Below are 22,752 nucleotides of genomic sequence, written 5' to 3'. Positions count from 1 at the left end.
AAAAGAAGATAAAACTCTTTCTTTTTTGTTTGTGTTGTATGAAGGCAATCGAAATTACTTACCCATATCACGTCCAAAAACGAAACCACGAAATTGAATACGGCGCTGTCAAAGACCGAACCTCACTTGACAAATTACTCGAAGAAAGCTGTAAATCAGGTAACATCACTCCCAACAAATCAATTGACTTCTTTGATTACATGATTCATATGCGACCCACTCCTCCTATGCTGCCATTCAATATTTTTTCGGTGCACTTGCTAAGAACATGCTGTTTTGCTTCACAAGAAATTGAATTGAAAGTGCAGCACATTGAACGATTCAATTGTCATGGAAACGGAGCAACTAGATGATGATGATATTGAGGAGGCGGCCCGGTGGGTCGCTTATGATATGATAATGGCTCACTAGGGTTGTGCACGTGAGCGTTATATAGTTGACGAATTGACGATAATCTCGTATTTGAATTACCTAGTAGTGTAAATTTGGCTTTTGTTATTTTTAGTAGGACTCAAACTATGAAATATCATAAGCGACGGATTAAGCACGTCACCCTAAATTTGTAGGGTCCAGCTACGGTGTAATTGTGGTACTGTGCCACAATTGCATCCAGTCGTTGAATCCACTTAGATGTGTGGGGTCTATTAAGATCTAAAGTACCACAATTGCACCACAGTTTTTCTCAAATTTTTAACTACTAATTAATGAATATTATACTATTTTAGATAATTTTTTAAAATAAAAAATTTAAAATATATAGCACTACTCTTTTTTAAGAGAAATTAATATGAAAGTGGTAGGTGGTTGATACTTTTTTATTATTCTTCTTTTAGATTAATACTCCAGACAAGACTTGAAGTTTCCAACTCTTCTGAGTGGAGAGAAAATTGGATTCATTTTCACACCATACTTAATATATATATATATATATATATATATATATATATATATATATATATAAGAGTAATGTTCTAACGTTATGTGATTGATGATGACCAAATTTTGATCTTATATATAGTTTGCACAAAACTCGAATGCAAAGTATATGTATTTCCGAAAATTTTAAAAAAAAAATCAAGCATATGTATTTTCTTTTATTATCTAGTAACATTTATATAACAAAACACACTTTGTCAAAATTTAAATTTCTTTTTTTTTTATATATATTGTATTGTGTACAGTACAACTATGAGGGTAAGTATAAATCACAACTAAAATTTAATGCAAAAGTCCACAACTTGAAACCGGTGTGTGTGTGTGTGTGTGTGTAAAAATTTCGAACTTTGAAATGGAAATAAAGGTTAATGAAAGATATTCATGATTTTTCAGCAGAAATTAAAGGCCATACGTAAACATAACTTCATTTCTATGCTAAAATGTAAATTAATTTCTTGAAACAAAGTTAGTATTAGGCTTGGGCCAGCTTTGTGATGGATAATGCATGTGCTGGCCCAATTTAAGTTGTCCGCCCCATTTTGTTTGTCCACCTACTACCGTCGGCCTAACCGGACCAAAAATTCCATTTTTACCTCGTCAATCCCACCGTTATCCCTTGTGCGTCGATTATAAATTTATGCTCAAGTAAACTTTATAGTTGAAATAGATTGGAAATTTTTCTAGTTACTTCCGGACAGAATAATGGTTCGATCTTTAATGTTCGGTCACATTTTGTTCTCAAAAGAAAAAAAAAAGTACACTAAAATGATTAATTCACAATTCATTAATTGAGTTGATTGATATCTCATCTCATTCCTCTTATATTTTTAAGTGGTGGATTCAACAATATTTCAAAGATTGTGAGAATAAAATTGAAAATTGAAAACATAAATCAAAATAATAAAGGTTGTGTGGTACAATTGTCTATTGTTGTCAATCTTCTTCAGCTGACGATCTTTGATACTAGCTGCAAGCCACATGCAAAATAATTAAAATGGGAAAAATGAGATGTAGACAAACTTCTTTTTTCTTTTAACATTGATAAGGACAATATTCCATAATCACCGATCCCCTCAATAATGCGCAACATATACACAATGCAGTGCCAGCTAATTAATATAGGCCCCCCCTCCTCATACTTGTCCAAGGAGTCACATGGCCTGAAATTGACTATTGCGAATTAATTTTGAGAGGGCTGTTTCATGCATGCATAATTAGTCAAACAATCGTCTCGTCCTTCTCAAATGGCTTCTGAGAAATCTAATTTTGCATTGAAATTGATATCCAGACGGACGAGCCTTTTTTCAGTAACCAGTTTCCTTTTCGTTAAAGTCCCATGGGCAGCGGGCATCATACTTCCTTTTTTTGTAAATAATGTTAGCACGACGAATATAATTATCAAAAAGACACACGATCAAGAATTCAAGATCTCGATGCAGGTGGAAAAAGAAGAAAAAAAACAAGAACACAATATTTATAAATCATAAAGTCCACCACTGTCACTGGATCTTTAATTCTTTATACATGCAAACTGTAATGGTCGGTGTGTAAAGCCAAGCCTAGTCCGACTACGAGCTTGAAGAACTTTTTGACCACTGCCCGTTCGATCAATCCCCAGTGCTCACCAGCTAAGTTGTAGATATTAATTAAGCAAATCAACTTCTGCTTTGCCTCGTTATTCTATTAATTATTATTATTATTATTATACGTAACACAAGATAATACGTGCACGGACTTGTGTTAATTTCCATTATTATTTTTTTTTCATTTTTACATTAATTACAGAATCTCTTCAATAAGTTTCTCTAATTGGTAGGGTCTGATACCAAAATCACGCCGCACGCGTAGATCAATGGAAATGGATTTTTAATTTATGCTCTAATTTTTCCAGTCAACAAAACATTATGAAAATTGAATTATTGTTAATTAAACATCCCAAATCCCATTACTTCGTCATTAAGAATCCCAACTTCCCCCGACTTTTCAGCCCATAAGATTAGATTTAGATTACACATCTGCACTGAGAATATCTGGATACAGCACGCGAACACACACACACTCGCCTACCGAGCAAAGCAAGTGTGTGCGCGATTGCCCGGGGGTCGCAGCCATAATTATGAATTCTTTTAATGTAATCTCACCCGAAGAAGCACGCAAATCATGCGTGCACTCCGACTCCGGGAGCACAAATTTAAAAGCACCAATTGTATGTATAACCGAACCAGTCTTAAGAACAACAACAAAATACGAAACACAAACTTCAAACATTCTTTTGTTTTTGTTTTTTTGTCGAAAGAAAAATAAAAACAAGACATCGACCGAACTGATCAAAAGCAAGCACGCAAACAACATTCGACCGTTACAAAAGAGCGCGGATTCACCCGCCACGTCAGCTTCACGTTACTCTCACGTCTCCGTTTCCGTTAGTTCTCCTATATCCTCTGTGATTTCGTCCTCTTTTTAATTTTTAAATTACGTAGTACATTGTTGATTATCTCTCCTTTTTATAAATGCCGCTTTTATATTTTAATTATACTTTCTTCTCAAAATCATTAGCATTTTTTTAAGCATTGGCCAGTGAGAATTTTTAGCAGTGGAGAAAAGGAAAGCTTTATATAAAGAGAGAAGCCAAAAAAAAAAAAAAAAGAAGAAGAAAGAAATCACTAAATTTGATGAGTCTATTAGACTTCTAGTTTCTGTTTCCCTGTTGGTTTCATTTCTCATTAATTTGATTCCTTTTCTTTATTACTTTGTCACTTTTGATGTGTACTTAATGGCGGTTTAGTGTAGGCAAGTGAATTTTGGCGATGTTATGTGATATCATTCTTAAATCTTTTCCTTTTCGGATCTTTCGGAACTCACATTTTCATCCTCTAGCGTTCTTTTATCATAGGCAAGTGAATTTCGTGATTATTTGATATTATTTTTATTGCTTTTTGTATTTTCATATATCCTTTTAGCATAGAGTTCTGGATGCGAGATCAGTGTTTGTTCCACTTTACTGTTGCTTACTCATCACCCTTTACATTAATTGAGTTCAATTCTGAGTTTTCCATTTTCTGTTTGGTTCCCGGGAAAATTTTAAGAAAAGCGACAAGTAGACAAAAAGTAAAGTTCCAAGATTATTATAGCTACTTTTAGCACTACACATATCATCATAAGTTTTTTTTTTTTTTTTTTTATAATCTTTTTCATGATGGTTCTTAGATGATTCGATAGCCCATTAGATGTAGTCATATATATATATATATATATATATATATATATATATATATATAAATCTTGGTTCTGCTATTAACGTTCTCTCATTCATCACAATTTCAAACACACCATTTCGTAAGATTCAGTTTTTTAATAATATGCCTTAAGTTTCTCTCCTTCTTGTTGGTTTAGGTGAAAAAGCTTTAAGACAATGTTCACTGAAGGTCTCGATAGTAATACCCTTAAATGGGTCCGACAGGTACGCAATAAAGAATTCTATTTGTTTCTTAAAAATGTCTTTTATACTGTTGTTTTTAGATTTTCAGGTGTAGTGTTAGTTGTTGGATAGAACTGATAATATGTTGTCTGATTTTGTGCAAGAAGGGTGGTGCAAAGAAAGATATATTTGGTTCTCTTTTAACTCAGAGATCAAAACATGATACTACTACTAGTTTGAGAAATGGTGGACGAGACATTGGATTGGCTCAAGCATCCAAATTTCGAAGTGGACATTCGTCATCAGGTGTGGTTCCCGTGTCGCAAACAGTACATGTGAGGGAAAATGATAGTGGCTCTGGATCAGACATGGACATATCGCCTGATTCAGATGATCAGGTCTACCGCGGGAAGTATTCAGTAAAGTCGCCTCGACAAGATCACAAGATTGGCAATGATGCAGCTACCAAACCAGGGCACAAACAGGCAGATTATGGCAAAGTTGGAAATCATTCCATATCTAGTTTATCTAGGAAGGAAGCTATGCAGAGACAAATGAATAGTGCAGTGAGAGTGGAAAGGGGTGGTGGTGGGATTTTATTGGGGAAGCCTGGCACTGCAGAAGAAGAATTGCCATATTCAGCTACTAGTACTGAGGTCGTTTTTGCGCATTCCGGGAGCAACAATGGCTGTGATTCTCTGAGAGGAACGTACACTTCAGATAGTTATTCTTGTGTCACTTCAGGGTCAAACCTTGAAAAAACAGCTAAACAGGTTTCCTATCCTTGACTGTCAATCAAATTTTCTTACTCATTTATAAGTGCATTCTATTCATTTAAATTTTTCTTCATTAGTCATCTATTATTTAGATATGCCTTCATGCACTTCTCAGATGGATAAGTACTTGCAGGATATTCCCAGTGCACCTCCCTTTGTTAGTTCTGGGTCAGCGATGGAACAGGTTGTTGGGCAAAGTTCAGCTTTTAGTGCAACCACTTATGTTCCAAAAACAACAGGAAGCATCCCCTCTACTGCCCCTGGCAAGGGGTGCACCGGCTACAAGGTTTCTGATGTATCTAACAGGTTGGGCGCATGCAATAATTGCTTCTTCTCTTTAATTCTTTGACAAGAATTGTTGGAATTCTGTTATTAAACATATACTACGCTGCAGGACTGCAGCTGGCATACAAAGTGATACTTCTGCAAGTTCCTTACCTGCTCGTCTCCCCACATTTCATGCAAGGTTGATGAAATGGCTGAACTATTATCAGGCTCCATCATTTGCTCACTCTTGATTCTTGTGCTTTTGACAGACATTTTACTTACTAAATCTGTCAAGTATGCCATAGCTATTACTTTGCTCATCATTTTCTCTCTCTTTGTGGACTGGATTCAGTGGACTAGGTCCTTGGTGTGCTGTGATATCTTATGATGCGTGTGTGCGTCTCTGTCTTCACTCATGGGCGAAGGGTTGTGAGGAACAAGCTCCCTACTTCTTGAATAATGAATGTGCCGTGTTGCGAGACGCATTTGGGTGGGTGCCAGTTTCCTATCGTTTATTCTCCTGTACTCTGTTTTTACATTCAAGTATTTCTGATTTAGGTTGATATAGGATGAACTATACCAGGACAACTTTTGAAATATGGACTAGAGCTAATGTCTGGGAAACTACTTAGTTTTTCAATTTCCATATAAGTCGTTTCCTTAGTTTTACAACTTCCAAACAAGTCATTCCCTTAGCCGCTGGAATAATCTTGAACATGTCATGCATATATATTTTCTTAAATGTAGCAAGAAGCCAGTATTATGAAAGTGGAAGCATGACAATAAAACATGGATATCAGCCATATGGTAGGACTTCTATAAGGAGTTTCTGCCTTCTATCTACATATGAACCAAGAAATAATGACTAGTTGTCTGAATACTTTTTCTTCACTGGAGAAGGGTCAGAAAGGAATTTGCTTGTAAATGATTAAATAATTAAATTGACCAATGATTTAGGGTACAATTTATTATCTGTATTCAGCTCTGCATTGCGTTCAGGAGATGGAGGTATTGAAATCAGATTGTAGAAAGTAAATATATGCTAAACAATATTATAGGAACTTACAACCTAAATTGGTTTAAATATTGTGGGTCAAAGTTTGGTTGGTAAATCTCCTGTGTAGATAAACAAGTGGTTTGGGTTCGATTGCCACTCACATGGGTGGGGAGGGAATTTGGTTGCCATTAGCTGAACAAAATAAAAAATTACATTAACGGAAAAAAAAAAAGAATTATAGGAACTTAATCATGCTTTCCATTTTTCTCCTGAATTGTACTCTTTCTTTGCATTCAAATGCTGGTATCATTTTAGGGTATATTATGTTTAGTACATGTTTGTATTTGCCCATGAAATGCCCTTTTTTAATCATGATTCATTACTTCTTAACATCATAGTTTACGGCAAGTATTATTGCAATCTGAAGAAGAACTATTGGCAAAACAATCTTCAGAGTTGATCAGTGAGGGAGCTGCTCTGAAATCCAAGAAGACTTGTGGTAAACTGAAAGTACAAGGTAGTCTTATTATTTCCTAAGTATTTCGTAATGATTTCATGATATCTTTTCCACTAAAGGCTGCTAAAATCGTTTTAAAATTGTGGTCATCGTAAAGTGCGCAAAGTCAAAATAGGTTTAGACCTGCCTCCTGGCTGCAGTTTTTCATCTTTGAATCTGTCAATGATAAAAGTAGAACTGATTCGTCAACATTTCTCCAATCTGAACTCAATGGTAATCTCTGGGTGGGATGAAATAAGGAAAGTTCGCATAACTCCTCGTATTCCTGCAAATGGTTCATTCTCACAACAAAGTTTAGCGTATGTGCATGCAAGTACCAAGTATGTAAAAGAGGTTTCCAGGGTCTTGAGAAACAGGGTCACTACGTCGCATAAAACCTCATCATCCTATGAAGCAGTACAAGGTATGCAAAATCTCTGTAAAATTTACAACTCAGTATTCTTAGATTCTACTTTTTAAATGTTTAACTATTCCACTTGTCCATTATATTATATGAGCTGATATTGCTCTTCCAAGTTGCTACTGTTCATATGGAGTTCAATGGGGGCAAGCTTGAATTATCTGTGAATTAGCTTTCATGAATTATTAAGAATGAATGTAAGGGAAAGTAAAGCATCAAAATAAAAAAAGTATCATAATTCCGAGTCATCCTTATACTTGGCTTAGGTCCAATATTGCTTTAAAATTCTCATATATAGGCTTGTTGAAGAGCTTCAGTCTAAGACTAAGATCACATAGGGGCATAATGATTAATTATTTTCCAGTTTCTTATTTCCTTGAGGCTACTAGTGTTGATATAATCTCATTATATCTTCTAATTTAAGCTGATTTTCTGTTATCAGAAACATATTCTTGTCAGTTGAGGTTGAAAAGTATATCCGAAGAAGATGCGATTCGGTTGCAAGCAGGATCCGGCGAAACCCATATGTTGTATGCATTCTTTCTTTGGCTGTGTTCCCTCTTGTTTTTACTTTTTAGTTTGTCAAAGGTGTTTATCTGTTTTTACAACTTACTGTAACGCAGCTTTCCAGATAGCGTTGGTGATGATTTGATTGTTGAAGTTCACGGTTCCAAGGGAGAATATTATGGTCGTGTTCTAGCTCAAGTTGCTGCTATTGCTGATGACCCAGTAAGATTTCCAGGAATGCTTTTCTGACATTTAAGGTTCTGGAAAATTGATGGATCTCCCTGATGGTTTAAAGAATTGTTGTGAATGCAGAGTGACAAGCTTCGGTGGTGGCCCATATACAGTGAACCAGAGCACGAACTTGTGGGCAGAATCCAACTATATATAAACTATTCAACTAGTGAAGTTGAGAATAATAATCTTAAGGTACAGTGCAATCATATCCTCCAATAATTTTCTAAAACTTAACATTTTTAAGATGAGTCCACCGAAATCCTTTTGTTTGTATGCATTTATAAATGAAGCAGTAGTGAGGATGGGATTATGCAGTTCATAAAACTAAGCTCACTCACTTCTGTCTGTAGGGTGGCTGTGTCGCTGAAACTGTGGCATATGACCTGGTGCTCGAAGTTGCAATGAAAGCTCAAAAGTTTCAGCAAAGAAATTTGTTGCTAAATGGCCCATGGAAGTGGTTATTGGATAACTTTGCATCATATTATGGGGTATCAGATGCCTACACCAAGTTAAGGTATAGCAATGAAGTAGAATGGACAGTGTTATGTTTGAACCATTCATCAATGAAGATTTGTAATGTTTTTTACAAGAAAACTATGAGTATTTATATTAATATATAATGGGCATATTACACTTGAGTAGTGCACCAGTTATCCACATAAGATCAATCAAAGCTATACAAAACAGTATCAGTCCTGTCTTCTGTTGTGTAATATTTATGCTTCTTGCAGATATCTGTCTTATGTCATGGATGTGGCCACACCCACTCGTGATTGTCTTGCGCTAGTATATGATTTGCTTTTACCTGTTTTCATGAAGGGAGACAGCAAGAAAGTGTTAAGTCATCAAGAGGTAAGGGTTAAAGTCTTCATATAGAAGTTTGCACTTTGCATAAGTAATAGTTCTGGCACAACACATGCTGACTTTAAGCAAGGGCTTTGCTATTAGTTGGAATGACTATGCATCTGTTTTTGGAATTGATTAGACCTTTGACATCTTTTCACCACTTGTGACATCCTTTTAATAGATGCAACATTGGTCGGTACTTTGAGCAATTACTGTTCCTTTAAAAAAGCTCATGTAGGAAACATGTATGGCATATGTGAGTATATAGTGGAACTTAATTCTGTTAATGATATATGAATGTCAACCAGAATCGCATCCTAGGGGAGATTGAGGATCAAGTTCAGCAGATACTAGCCCTACTTTTTGAGAATTACAAGTCACTGGATGAATTATCACCATCTGGATTGATAGATGTTTTTGGGCCGCCCACTGGCCTTTCTGCTCCTGCTTTACCATCTGCTGTCAAGCTATATACTCTTCTTCACGATATATTAGCTTCTGAGTCACAGTTGAAGTTAACCAGATATTTTCAGGTACTACCAACATTTTCTGGGCTTGTAGTTTCTTTTAATCTTTAGAATTCTTCTTACAGCAAATGGTGATACAGGCTGCCGTGAAGAAGAGATCGAGAAGGCACTTGGCAGAAACAGATGAATATGTTGTGAGCAAGAATGAGGGCACCTTAATGAACCCCGAGGGTCTTTCAACTGCTTATCAGAAGATGAAATCTCTAATTTTAAGTGTTAGAAATGAAATCTGCACTGACATTGAGATCCATAACCAACATGTGCTGCCTAGGTAAAATATTCCCTATTTCATTCTGTAGGATTCTTTTTTCTTTTTTTTTTCCCTTTCTTAATGGAAAAATATATGCCATTGCCTTTATTCTGGAATTGCATCTGTTTCTGTTTTCATTTCTCCTTTCTTGGACGAGTACAGATGTGAGGATTCTTTTGTTTTAAGGTTTTCAAACATTATAAACAGTATGTTTGACTTGGGCCTATTGTAGCCCTCGCTTAATTGTAATTTTATTTGTAAATACACCTGTCACTTTTTGCTGGTTATTTGTCACCTGATTACCTTTACCTAGATTCTTTAATAAATATTTTCCTGTCTTTTGTTCTCACAAGTATAATGTTTGGATAGCCTTGCCTCCTGATTGGAAGATTTATATGAACTGCTGTAAGGTTGAGGAGTAGATTATGTTGTTGGCAGATTCATGCTGTTTTTTCCTAGTAATTATTTGATCAATCTGTTATTCTTTTAATACAGCTTCATAGATCTTCCAAATCTTTCTGCATCCATATATAGTGTGGATCTCTGCAATAGATTGCAGGCATTCCTTGCTGCATGTCCTCCTTCTGGACCCTCGCCTCCTGTTGCAGAACTTGTTATTGCAACAGCAGACTTTCAACGGGATCTCTCATGCTGGAATATCAAGTAACAGTTTTTCTTCTCTTTTCTCCATATTCATTAACTTGTTTTTTTTTTTTATCTGTACTGACTACATAATTTCTCACAGCCATGTCAAAGGTGGAATTGAGGCAAAGGAGTTGTTTCACTCATATATAACTCACTGGATTTATGACAAACGTCGTGCTTTACTTGACATCTCCAAGCTAGATAAGGTATAAATTTTCAGTTAACGATGTCTTTAACACTGTACTGAATTAATCAAACTGCTTTTGATGGCTAGGATGCAGAATAATGTTATTCTATTTAAATATATAAGCAAAAGATCACAGTGCTTCCGCTGTTGCTTACAATTTGCTCGACTCTTATATCTGAATATTAGTTGCAATTTGTACCACTCGGCTAATTATTGGTCTAATTGAAATGAATAATGTCAGTATTGCATAATTCAATTGATATATACAACACTCACATATCTAAGCATGTGACATCATTTTTATGACAATTTATATGAAACTGATTACTTTCAGGTAAAGTGGGCTGGTGTTAAAACACAAAACTCAACAACTCCTTACGTCGATGAGATGGATGATCAGCTGAAAGCTATGCTGAATGAATATGAGGTTATTATTCGCCGTTGGCCAGAGTACGCTGTTGTCTTGGAGAATGTACGTTTCGACTGACTCTTTTTCATATGTATAAAGTTCAAATGACATCTCATTCTCTTAAGGGTAGTCATTCTTTACATAATTTCACTTAGACATTGCCAATTACCCTGAAGTTTTCAAGTTTGACCATTACATTGACCATGCCATATCATAAATTAAAATTTAGCCTATATCAACCATAAATTTAGTCTATTCCAACCACCTATTAAACTTTAGCCTACACCAAGATGTTATCATTATGATAGTTTGAAACCATAAATGTTAAGAGATTATTCAATCGGTAAGCCCTCAATGATAACTTGACCAAGGAATTCAAACTAGGTTATACAAGTAATTTTGTATGATTTTAATCATTTACACAGTTAAAGATAACAGTTTGTTCTTTAAAAGTGGGTAAGTGAATAATCTAGAAAGCTCAAAGCTCAGTGTAGGTCGGTGCAATTTTGAAACTTCTGATTGTTAAGTGGACAATTTCAAGACCTCGTGGAGGTTATTGAAGTATAACTATTTGGTAAACAATCAACAGTGTTTGATTTTGTTAAAAGTCTGTTGTTTTTAATTTTGGGTTTGCTGGTTTTCAACATGTGAACCTTCATTTTAGCTTGATGCTATGAGTTTTCTATTTTGTTTCATCTTTCCTAGAAATGCGTACTCTTTTTTTTTTTTTTTATTCTCTCACTTTTGGGTTGGATATTTGTCAAAAGGCTGTGGCAGATATTGAAAGGGCAATTGCAGAAGCTTTGGATAAGCAATATGCTGATGTTTTATCACCACTGAAGGACAACCTTATGGCCAAGGTATTCGGCCTCAAATATGTTCAGAAAATTGCGAAACGAACTGTGAATGTCTATTTTGTCCCAGATGAGGTAAACTTCTATTCTTATTTATGCAGTTTTTGCAGAATTAGTTTCTATATTTCCCAGATAGAACTTAAATTTTTGAGTTTTTCTTTTCTTTTTTCAGCTAGGAATTCTTTTAAATTCCATGAAAAGGATGTTGGACGTGCTGTGGCCCAAAATAGAAAGCCAGTTTAAATCTTGGTCTTCTTGTATTGCTGATGGTGGAAATGCTGTCGTAGGGGAGCATCTCAGTGAAATAACAGTCATGATGAGAGCCAAATTCAGAAATTATTTGCTAGCTGTTGTTGAGAAATTTGTAGAGAATGTGAGTATCTATTGCAATCTGTCAACTTCATTTATATCTTTTGATGTAGATTTTTTTTTTTTTAAATACTGTCAGAATATGTTGAATAAATTACCTTTTCAAAATGGAATTCAAGTAATTAGCCTGTTTAGGATACCTCAAAGTTGAAAATGCTGATTTTGCATCATTAGAGATATATGTTTGAAACAAATGTAAAAGCAAATAGTTGACAGAACCTTAGATTTCAGAGCTCCATATATTAGATAAAAACACACCTTATTAATGTGATTGGACCATTACAGTTGTTTGTTTGATTGATGTTTACCGGACATTGGTGTAAAATTTGTGATGCCGCCATTCATTTGTTGGACTAAGTAACTTTCCTTGTAAGCAATTGCCTCTGTTGACAACTCCTTCATGTTTGGGTCCTGGGTGATGATTGTTCATCAGGATTATGGTCTGTGTAGTTGCAAATTTTGGTTTGGAAATTGCAAACTTGATTTAATATTTCTCTTTTAGGTTTCTTGGCGAACCCTGTGCTATGCTTATTAAGCTAGCATTGATAATGTAGTAACTAGTTCTCAGATATATTTCCACTAGTTCTCAGATATATTTCCCTTCACAGCTTTTTATTACTTTTTTAAAAATAATATCTAGATCTAGTACTACAAGCACCAATTTGTCTATACTGACGGATTGGGGCATTCACTTTGTCTTGTAGACAAAGATGCAGAGTACGACAAAGTTAAAGAAGATAATCCAGGACTCGGAGGAAACCTGTGCAGAATCAGATGTACGAAGTAGAATGCAGCCTGTGAAAGATCTTCTGATCAAGACAATGGACCATCTCCATACAGTTGTTGAGCCTCATGTATTCATACTCATTTGCCGAATTTTCTGGGACCAGATGGGAAAGGTAGGTTTACATTTAAATCATGTGCTTCTCTGTGATTGTAAATATTAAAAATATATTTATCTTGATCTCTTCCTTTCTGGTTACAGGATGTACTCAATTTTCTAGAAAACAAGAGAGAGCACAGGTCCTGGTATAAAAGCTCAAGATTTGCTGTTTCAGTAAGTTGCACTGTAGCCTCTGTGCTTCCTAATAAAAAATGGATCCCTTTCTTGTACTAGCCAAATAAGCTTAACAAAGTAAAAGTGCGGATATTTGCTCTTACTATTTGATTTTGAAGGAGTCATAAAACTTTCATGAAAAGGAAGTTAAAGAATGCCAGTCTCAAATTTTATTTCTCAAACTCTTTTACAACAACTGGTTCTTTCATCACTCGCTTATCATCGTCATTGAATTTGCAGATTTTGGATGACATATTTGCATCACAGATGCAGCAATTGCTTGGCAATGCTCTGCAAGAGAAAGACTTGGAGCCACCAAGGTCTGTAATGGAAGTGCGTTCCATGCTCTGTAAGGATTCCGCCAATTACAAGGATAATAACTACTATTATTAGACTTTACATATCTGTAAATAAAAAATCAAAAGAGGAGCCAATTTTGGTAGTAGACGGGATGACAAACAGCACAAATTAAAGGGACTACACCGGAACACAAGTTTTGCATGGTCGATTTTTTCTGGATGTAAAGAGTTCTGTCAATTTTGTTACAATTTTTGGCATTTTTTTCTGTACAGTTGTCCCACCATGGCCTTTTTGGTGGTGATCATTTATATTCAACTTTTGTTGCAAAAAATGTAAAAGATAATGAGAAAGTAATGGAACCGCTATTTTACCCTTTTCTCCTTTCTTGTCTCAAGTGTGAAACACACAACTCAAATATGTTTACCTTTCCTACATTGCTCTTCATTATACCCGAGAGTTGATTCCATTTCTTTCTTTCCACGACAACTTTTATTTTTTCTATTGGTTTGAAATGAAAGATGAAGAACTTGTTTGATCTTTTATATGGAAAAGAAAGTTATATTCGGTCCACAATGAATCTGTTTATTTTTAAATCATGTCAGGCACCTTTATGTTTTTGTTTCTTTTCTCTAGATTGGTTTGCTTTATTTTCATTTTTTCTCTGGTTAACATTAGTAGTTGTTGGAATCGTTTTAGTTAGCTTTTGTAATGACATTTTGGCATGTGGACATGGACTTTAGCTGCCATGGGGAGTCATTACTATTTGATGATGGCTATTACTTTTATTGTGCACTTCCGCACTACTGAACTTCATCTTCTAAGTTGCTTATTGGTATCTGAGTAAGCTTCATCTTTATTCAAGGATGGGATAGAATTTTCTCACAGGAATTATGTAATCTGATCTGTTTGAGAGACATTTGTGCTATTTTCATGTCCCTTTCATACTCTAGTGCATCCCACTGTGAAAATAAATGTTGGAACGTCGAAAAGCATTAATTCATTTGATTTAATCTGTCATATAAGGGTAATACGGAAGTTGATTTACCTGTCGGTGACTTGTCCTCGTATCGTATATATGTGTGTAGGTGTGTATATGTATATGGGGAACCTTATGCATAAAACTCGGCTGTCACAATCACATTGTGGGGCCGTAAAGATACTGCTGGATGATACGGTTCATGCACAAACCATACATTCTCGTTAATGGTAGGTATTCTGCGATCTCATCTTGCGGCAGAAACCCACTTCAATTCGGGATCTTCTTGACAGCCATGTTCACAATCCCCGCGCCACTTGGCTTGTGGGCTGAAAGTATCGGCATCTTTTTAATTGTGGTGTGCGATAAATTTTTTCTTGTATACGGGGTTAATTTCAGGTTATTCTAGTGAATTAATTATTTTTAATTTTAAAAAAATTAATTTACCCTCAACTTTTATTAAAAAAAGGGGAAAAAAAACTCATCTCATTTTTTTTTTGTTTTTTGAACATTTTTGTTTTATTATCTTTTGAACAAAAACTAAGCTAATTTAAAAGTTTTTAAAAATGAGGATAATAATCCCAAATTTACTCTTCGAATGGACCATACTGTACCTGAGCCTATGTCTTACCACGTGTAGGACATTTTTTTGTAGGTCGAAATTTTGTGTGATTTGACTGATCAGACAGCTTCGGACCACCCTTTCTCATATCACGACATATAAAAATGTTATTTGCACGTGATATTTATAAACAAAATACTGTAACATATATTTTATGTGTGCGAATATATATATATATATATATATATATGGATCCCTCTAAGTTACATGCATGTACCTTACAACTCTCTCACATGAATAGTTAGTAGACCCACATCATTCACTATTCATGTGAAAGGGGTGTAAGATACATGTATGTAACTTAGCATTAGCCTATATATATATATATATATATATATATATATATATATATAGTTCCATTCATGTGCGCGCGCGCGTGTATATATCTCAAGGTAAATAAGTATTTGGCCTGAATAATTGGATCCAGCATTCTCTCTCGTGAAAACAGCTCAGGCAGGCGCGCAGGAGTCAAAAGGACTCACTTTTATGTTGGGGTGGTTAAAATAGGACAGTGTGATAATAAAGAGGACCCCAAGATCCAAATAGCAACGAGCCTCTCTAAGAACAAGAATAAAAATCTTCAAGTTAAAAAAGTTTGCTTGATCGATGTCTTTCCAGGAAATTTAAGCGTGTTGTACAAACCACAATGCAATCAATTATTGGGCTACTGCCACTGGAGACAGACATACGAGCAAGTGGATATTATTGATTGTATCAGACAGGTACAAATGAGTCTAGCCACTAATTTTCCCACCTAAAGATGGAGAGTACAGAAGAGAACCCATTAGCCTGAGCGGAATCACTGATATATTAATTAATCAAAATCGAGGGTGTGTAATGGCCGCGGTCCCACGTCACTAAATTATTAAGACCGGAAGTTGCAGACTGGATATTTCAGAAAAAAATCAGAACCAAAAGCACCTTCCGAATCTTGGCGCTCTTAGATTTTGGTGCTTTCTGAAGAAAGTTCCTATTCCTCGTTCTGGTTCCACATACATACATGCTTAAATATGTACGTGTATATATATATATGTATGCGTGCATTAGAACAAAAAGAAACGAATGAATGAATATGATGCTTGCTTGTTTCTCATAATGTTATTATATAGAAGTTAGAGAGGGATGAACCTTGGTGCCACAGAAAGAGCTGAACCAGTTGGAGACTGAAGAATAAATGAATAAGGCTTTGATGCAAAGCCTATAATTGCCTAGTGTTTTAAGCTAAGAACAAACTTTTTGATTTGGAATGTTCCGTGTCCACACACACACACATACATATATATCTATATATGCAATGTTCCAGACGTACGATATCTGGACATGTTCATGTGCCTGCCACGTCCTTGATATATATATATATATATATATAATTCAAAATTTTAAAGTAATTAAGTTATAGTTGCGACAACGGCAAGATACATATACAATTGACTATTTTAATGACTTTGTATGCCCGCAAAAGCTGAATCACACATCCGAAGAAAATTCTAGTCTCTCCTCTCTGCCTCTCAAGTCTCGACTCATAATTTCCGCGTAATCAAAATCATTTAGACATACGAACAAACACATCCAGAAGCAAAATTTGTATGGGCTATGGGTCAATCTTTGTAGCAATACGCCAACTCAATTCTTTTGTCTGATCAGTTTGCTTGCCCTGAAGTATGGGAAACCGCTAAAGCCTAAACATTTCAGCATTTTGGACTTTCCAAGATCCTGGCCGCAGTTGACTTTCAAATTTAATTTATACTTTTGGTTTGTGTCTCTAAAAAACTTGAGAATAAAAAAATTAATTATGCAACAAACATCAAAATTTTCGTATCTTAATTCCAGAACGCGTATATGATAAATCACATGCTGCGAAGCAAACACACGAATCACTAGTACAAGCGTTCTGAATTGAATCACATGTTTATTTTCTTCCTTGTGAATTAAACTGCGAATAATTAATAATAAATCCACATCAAAACATATCTAATTTTGATCGTCGTTGTCGTCATCATCCTCAGAAATCCTTCATCAACTTCCTGACCTGTTCAAGCGTAACAAACAGGACAACTGTAAACGGCCCTTGTCTGGAAATCGTAGGGATAAAACCCTTATACAGAGCCATCGGCCCCTCGCTCCGAACCGTCTTCAGGGCACAATCCAGCGCCCCTTTGTACGGCGGCTCTTTCCCGGCCTCGACCTTCATGTTCATAACCCTAGTCTTTATCACGTCCACAGGATTCGACGCCACCGCCGCCACAAACCCCGCAGAAAAACTCGCCGTCACGTGGGTCCCGAGGCCGTCGCGCATCCACCCTTTTGACAGTATATTTTCTTTGATCTGATCGTAGGACGCCAGCTGCGACGCGGTGACCAGCATGGCCCGGTTCACAGTAAGGGACGATCCTCGCCACAGGCTGGTCACGCCTTCTTGTTTGGCCATGCTGGTTATAGCGTCGACGACGCTCTTGTAGTTGCGACGCTGCGCGGGAGGGAGCCTTCCGTCAGCCTGCATGCGGACCATTGCCACGTCAGCGGGGTTGCCGACGGCGGCTCCTATTCCACCAGCAATTAACCCGGCGGCTATCTTACGCACGAGCGGCATGTTCCGGGTTTCCGGGTCAGTCCACTTTTGCTTGAGAACGTCGTAGAGACCCATCCGCGTGGTGGAGTACAAGGTCTGGCGGAGCACCGTGGCGGAGACCCCGGAAAAGAGAGCCGAAACTCCTTCTTGTTGAATAATACGGACGCCGACGCCGACGGGACCCAGGCGGGGTGGCGCAGACACGTGGACGGCGGAGGAGTTGGCATGGAAAGCGAGAGCGGGACGCATAGACGGAACCTGGTTTTCGCCCTGGAGTTGCATGCGGACCTTGATTAGGTCAAGGGGATGCGTTGAACATCCAGCAACAATAGAAGCAATGCCGCCTTCAACAAAGCCTTTCACACCCATTTTAATTCTTTTTTTGTTTTCAGAAAACGAATCAAGAAGAAATGATCAATTTAATGAAAAATAATGTTAGATCGAATTAATTTGTGGGTCAGTGAAAATTGTAAGTTGCGTTGTTGTTACCAGTTGGTATTGGAGCTCATCTCACTGGAGACCAGGAGATGAGAATGAAGGCCAAAAGCTATGGAGGAAGAATGAGGGACGATGGGTCTATGAGACATATGCCGGCTACAATGTGATAATAAGAAAGAAGAAGAAGGAGCCTTTTCTTTCTTTTCTTTTTTTAGAGAGAGAGAGAGAGAGGCTGATTTGGCAAGACTAGGAGAAGTGAATTTATAGGCAGAGATGGGAGGTTGGTATTTAATTTGTTAATTAATTCGCGAAAAAGATAAAGCAGCTGGAAATTAGGTTCTTTCTTAATTTTCTGCACGCTGTGAAAGGAAATTGTGTGTACGAATTGGGCAACTGTGGCTCGTTTATGATTGTGGGGTCTCTTATGCTCTCCCTAACGTCTATATTGATCTTTTCTTTATTAATTTTTGTCGGCTCCAGTTCTCGCTGCTTTCTAGTCGCTTTGGTTGGCTGGCTCATTACCTGTGGCTTCAGCCCCAGCCCCCAAGCACGATTGGGTCAAACCCTTGAATTTGATTTGATTTAATCGTGTGCATTCAAATGCGCGGATTCATCTTGTGTCTTGCATGTAGATTGTAGACTAGTAATCACCTTTTTATATTTTGGTATTCAATTACCAAAAATTACTGTGTGCTAAAGTAATTATTTTGAGCGGAAGTGACCAAATCCCCCTTCCCTCCTTTGCATCAAGAGGATTTTTTTTCGTAAGTTTTAAAATAATAAATCAAATAGTAAGGGCCTATTTGGAATTATTTTGAGGGGCTCAAAAGTAATTTTAAAAAAATTAAAAACTAATTTTTGGTATTTGGTAAAAAAATTTTACAAATCACTTTTGATAAAATCACTCATTGTAGTGCAGATTTTGAAAAATAAGAAAAAAGTTTTTATACGTGTTTATGTATTTAATATTATATTCAATTCAGTCATTTATATTCTTACAACAATTTAATAGTAACATTAACGAAACACATATGATTACTTTTAAAATTCACAACATTTTTAAAAATAAATTTTGCTAAATGTTTAATTATTTTTCTTCACAAATAATTATTTTTACAGTACAACTAATAATAATTATTTTAAAATTACAGTATTATCAAATTAGCTCTAAGTCTGTTTATACTCTAAAATTAACTTTGAACACTCATGTTTTTATTAAAACTTTTAACACAAAAATACCCATCGTGATGTAATTTTTAATTAAGGGTGATACAAATGGGTAGAAGGAACTATTATTCTTAACACTTGAGTAGCATACCATTACAACTTACAATGATTCTATTATTCTATTTGAAATCCTTAATATATATATATAAATGTTCCAGTCATAAATTTTAAAGTGTGGAAAAGTGCGGGAAACCTTTAAAACCTCATGGTTTTAAAGGCTTAAAACTGTAAGCTTTTAAAGCCGTGTGGTTTTAAAACTTTCCCGCACTTTAAAATCTCTTACCAGAAAACTACTCTTATATATATATATATATAAACTCATTTATGAAGAAATAAATAAATAGTTAGAATGATTCGAACTTCATAAAAATAATAGTGATAGATGTGGTGATATGTAAATGTTGATTTCAAAACATTCTCTCCAAAAGTCCATAAATAATTGACACGAAACTTATCGGCTTCACTTGATTTTAGTATTTTAATTCTTGCACCACAATTTACCGGCTTCACTTGCTTTTAGTATTTTAATTCTTGCACCACAATTTCCTCTTTGATATATGTTTCTTCGTTTTTAATAATTTTGTTTTTAGAAATTGTTGTTGTTGCATAAATGATGACTTTTTAATGTTCTAAACTGTTGTTCGTCTATGTCTTTTCAGCAGCAACAATTGGATTTATAGAAACATGATTATAGAGTTGAAGAACTGTACAGAGAGCATGCATGGTATAAAGAGTGTGTACAATATAATTAATTTCTATAATTTATTAAAATAGTGTTAAGAATAAAAAGTGTTTAAAGAAATTTTCAGAGTATAAATAATTTAACCTACAACAAACTAAAATTCAATTGATAACTGAATATAGTCCACCATTGGGATGTTTTGTGATGAATTGTCTTCTCCCATTTTCCCAAGAGAAGACTGAATCTTCAATCAGATGATCCCATCGGAACTGAACCATGTGATCACAAAATTTTAAATTTCCCGAATATGTCGTTGTTGCAGCTTACAAGTAGCTGGGAAATTTAAAGCCGTGTCGGCTGCTACTTGAGCTGCTAAAAGTAAAACTTCGGAGGAAATTACTAGTTTAACAAAAGGCCAAAAGGGGCACGTTTAGGAATCAAGAAAATTAACAATAGAATTTTAATGGCTACAACCTTTTGAAGTTTCAAAAGAGACCCGTCCATTTGTTAGGGCCAAATTACATTCTTGACCGGTGTTCCTTTCCTTTCCCACTTGAAAGTTCAAGTTGGCCTTTTGATTTGCGGTCATATAAATGGCATCCACGTGGCATGGTTCGAGCGAGTGACGGAGTCGACGGTGACCGAGTTAGAAAGTCAGTGGAGTTTCGATCTCATCCGAGGCAGGCGAAATGAGCGGCTTCGTGTGGGTTCCATTGGCATTAGAAAATTCTTCCTTTTGGTGCAATCGCGACCGCTGATTCCAACTTTCACGGAACCGCAACTAGAAGAACAAGGGGAAAAAGAAAAAACAGAAAATCCCTTAAATAAGAGGATTCAATGTTGTCAATTCGTCAATATTCATCATCCATCAACAGTCAACACATACCGTATTGTGTTCACTTTTTATTTTTCTCTCACTATGTATGATAATGATTGGCTGCTCTCAAAACTCATTTAACAATGCCCATGTTTTAGTGCATAGGTCACGGATGCTGCGTTATGACGCGTATCTACCTGAAGTTTTATTAAAAAAAAAACCCGAAAAGTTTACTAGTAGGGTGAGTCCAATATTTTAATTTTCGATAATTTAATGCAACGAATCCATAATTAGTTTGTTTCTTTGTATGTCGATGCGTTATATGGAACCAAACAATAGAAATATTCACTGAACCTATATTTGAATCGATATAAAATTAGTCCATATGTATATATGTGATATTAGAAAAGCAATTAGTTAAATTTGGGATGCATTTGATTGATTGCACTTAAATACTCTCGGTGTAATTATTTTGTATTTAAATTGTACTCTGATCCTGAGATTTTCAGTTTTTTTAGAGCTTTAATTTTTCAATTTCATCTAATACTTGTGCTATGAATTCGGTTAACGATCAATGGAACAATTCAGGAATTCTATACTAAAATATTATCTGATAGATCTTAGTTTCAAAAACAACCCAAAACTTTGATTCACTTTCCTTTATGGGCATGATTAATTAGTTGAACGTTACTGACAGAAAACACCGAGCTATGATGTTGTATGGTGGATAATATAGTGTATGTAAAGTCGAGAAGTGTAAGAAAGGTTGAGATTATGTTTATTGGACATAAGGAAAATTGTATATGTATTAACTCCAAAAATAATTACCAAAATACTGAAATTAAATTAAAAAAAAAGATTTTTCCATCAGCTGAAAACTTTTGGAAGAGGAAGGTAGTTCAGGAGCCAGTTTGCCATGTATGTAAAAATGGTTTGGAGACTGTTTTTCATTCATTAGTGGGCTGTAAGGCTGCAAAGAAAATCTGGAAAATTACTCGGTTTGAAGATGATCTCAAGGGGAGTGTTGAACGAGATTTGTTGAGCTTGCTGCTTGGTTTGAATTTGTGGAGGAGCAAAGCTGATATTGAACTGCTTGTTACAATTTTTTGGGCGACGTGGAATGCAAGAAACAACTGCTTATTTAAAGGAAAAAAAGAGAGTCCTCAGCTGCTAGTAGCCAAGGCTGAAGCTATGATTGAGGCCTATAAAAGAACTCAATTACAGCACCAGCATCCATCGGCAACCAAAGGGCTTGAATCCCTCCTTCGCCCGCCCCCCCCCCCCCCCCCCAAAAAAAAAAAAAACAAAGTGGTTTCATCAAAGTTAATGTTGATGCTGCCACTAATTCAAAAAAGCAACTTTCAGGCAGTGGCGAAGCTAGCGTCATATTTTGGGGTGGGCTATTAAATTTATTTTTATTTTTATTTTTTTATAAGTATTAATAAAAATAAATTCATAAATCATAATCAATTATTATTATTATTTTAAAAAGCTAACCCGGGTTGCAGCCTGGGTTAGCCAACCCTTAGCTTCGCCACTGCTTTCAGGACTAGGGGCTGTCATTAGAGACAAGTCTATGAATGTGATTGCAGCTGCAATTAAGACCTCAAAATTCTATGGTGAAGTATCGTTTGCAGAGGCAGAAGCAATGGAATGCGAATTCTAGATTACAGAACGTGCTCGATTAAGGTTCTTGGTAGTGGAATCATACTCTCAAGAGGTAGTTAAGCTGGTGAACAACAGGCAGGGCTGCAGATCCGAGATCTTCTGGGTTATATCAGAAGTCCATAACCTAATGAAGAAATTTGAACATACTTCTATCCATTATGCTCATAGATCTTGTAATGGTTTAGCCCACTCTTTAGTTAAGCTAGCTTTAGAGAGATGCGAAACTGTTGTATGGATGGATTCATGCCTTTCACAAT

General features: G+C 35.8%; 2 protein-coding genes across 2 annotated transcripts; one reads left to right on the top strand and one right to left on the bottom strand.

Moving 5' to 3' along the window:
* The first annotated feature begins 3,409 nt into the window (after positions 1-3,409).
* Positions 3,410-13,877, top strand: LOC18036825. Its single transcript, XM_006426225.2, has 23 exons — positions 3,410-3,829; positions 4,330-4,396; positions 4,522-5,127; positions 5,264-5,436; positions 5,525-5,596; positions 5,750-5,887; positions 6,793-6,911; positions 7,009-7,314; positions 7,754-7,841; positions 7,935-8,040; positions 8,131-8,244; positions 8,403-8,566; positions 8,784-8,904; positions 9,207-9,431; positions 9,506-9,696; positions 10,171-10,338; positions 10,421-10,526; positions 10,842-10,979; positions 11,684-11,845; positions 11,943-12,143; positions 12,844-13,038; positions 13,125-13,196; positions 13,437-13,877. The coding sequence occupies exons 2-23, from the start codon at positions 4,349-4,351 to the stop codon at positions 13,587-13,589; spliced, it is 3,666 nt and encodes a 1,221-aa protein (XP_006426288.1). The 5' UTR covers positions 3,410-3,829; positions 4,330-4,348; the 3' UTR covers positions 13,590-13,877.
* Positions 13,878-16,983: 3,106 nt separating this feature from the next.
* Positions 16,984-18,337, bottom strand: LOC18036553 (mitochondrial uncoupling protein 5). The gene has a single exon (XM_006426224.2). It carries the CDS (start codon positions 18,030-18,032, stop codon positions 17,097-17,099), a length of 936 nt encoding a protein of 311 aa, XP_006426287.1. The 5' UTR covers positions 18,033-18,337; the 3' UTR covers positions 16,984-17,096.
* Positions 18,338-22,752: the final 4,415 nt, after the last annotated feature.

The sequence above is a fragment of the Citrus clementina genome, unplaced genomic scaffold, assembly GCF_000493195.1.
Source record: "Citrus clementina cultivar Clemenules unplaced genomic scaffold, Citrus_clementina_v1.0 scaffold_7, whole genome shotgun sequence".
Lineage (NCBI taxonomy): Eukaryota > Viridiplantae > Streptophyta > Magnoliopsida > Sapindales > Rutaceae > Citrus > Citrus x clementina.
Note: the sequence above shows the minus strand (reverse complement) of the source record. Positions and strands in the feature narration are given on the sequence as shown.

Coding starts and splice junctions, on each gene's coding strand:
- LOC18036825 (XM_006426225.2), top strand. CDS start 4,349: ATGTTCACTGAAGGTCTCGATAGTAATACCCTTAAATGGGTCCGACAG. Junction 4,397..4,521: donor CCCTTAAATGGGTCCGACAG/GTACGCAATAAA, acceptor TTGTGCAAGAAG/GGTGGTGCAAAGAAAGATAT. Junction 8,041..8,130: donor CTGCTATTGCTGATGACCCA/GTAAGATTTCCA, acceptor TTGTGAATGCAG/AGTGACAAGCTTCGGTGGTG.
- LOC18036553 (XM_006426224.2), bottom strand. CDS start 18,032: ATGGGTGTGAAAGGCTTTGTTGAAGGCGGCATTGCTTCTATTGTTGCT.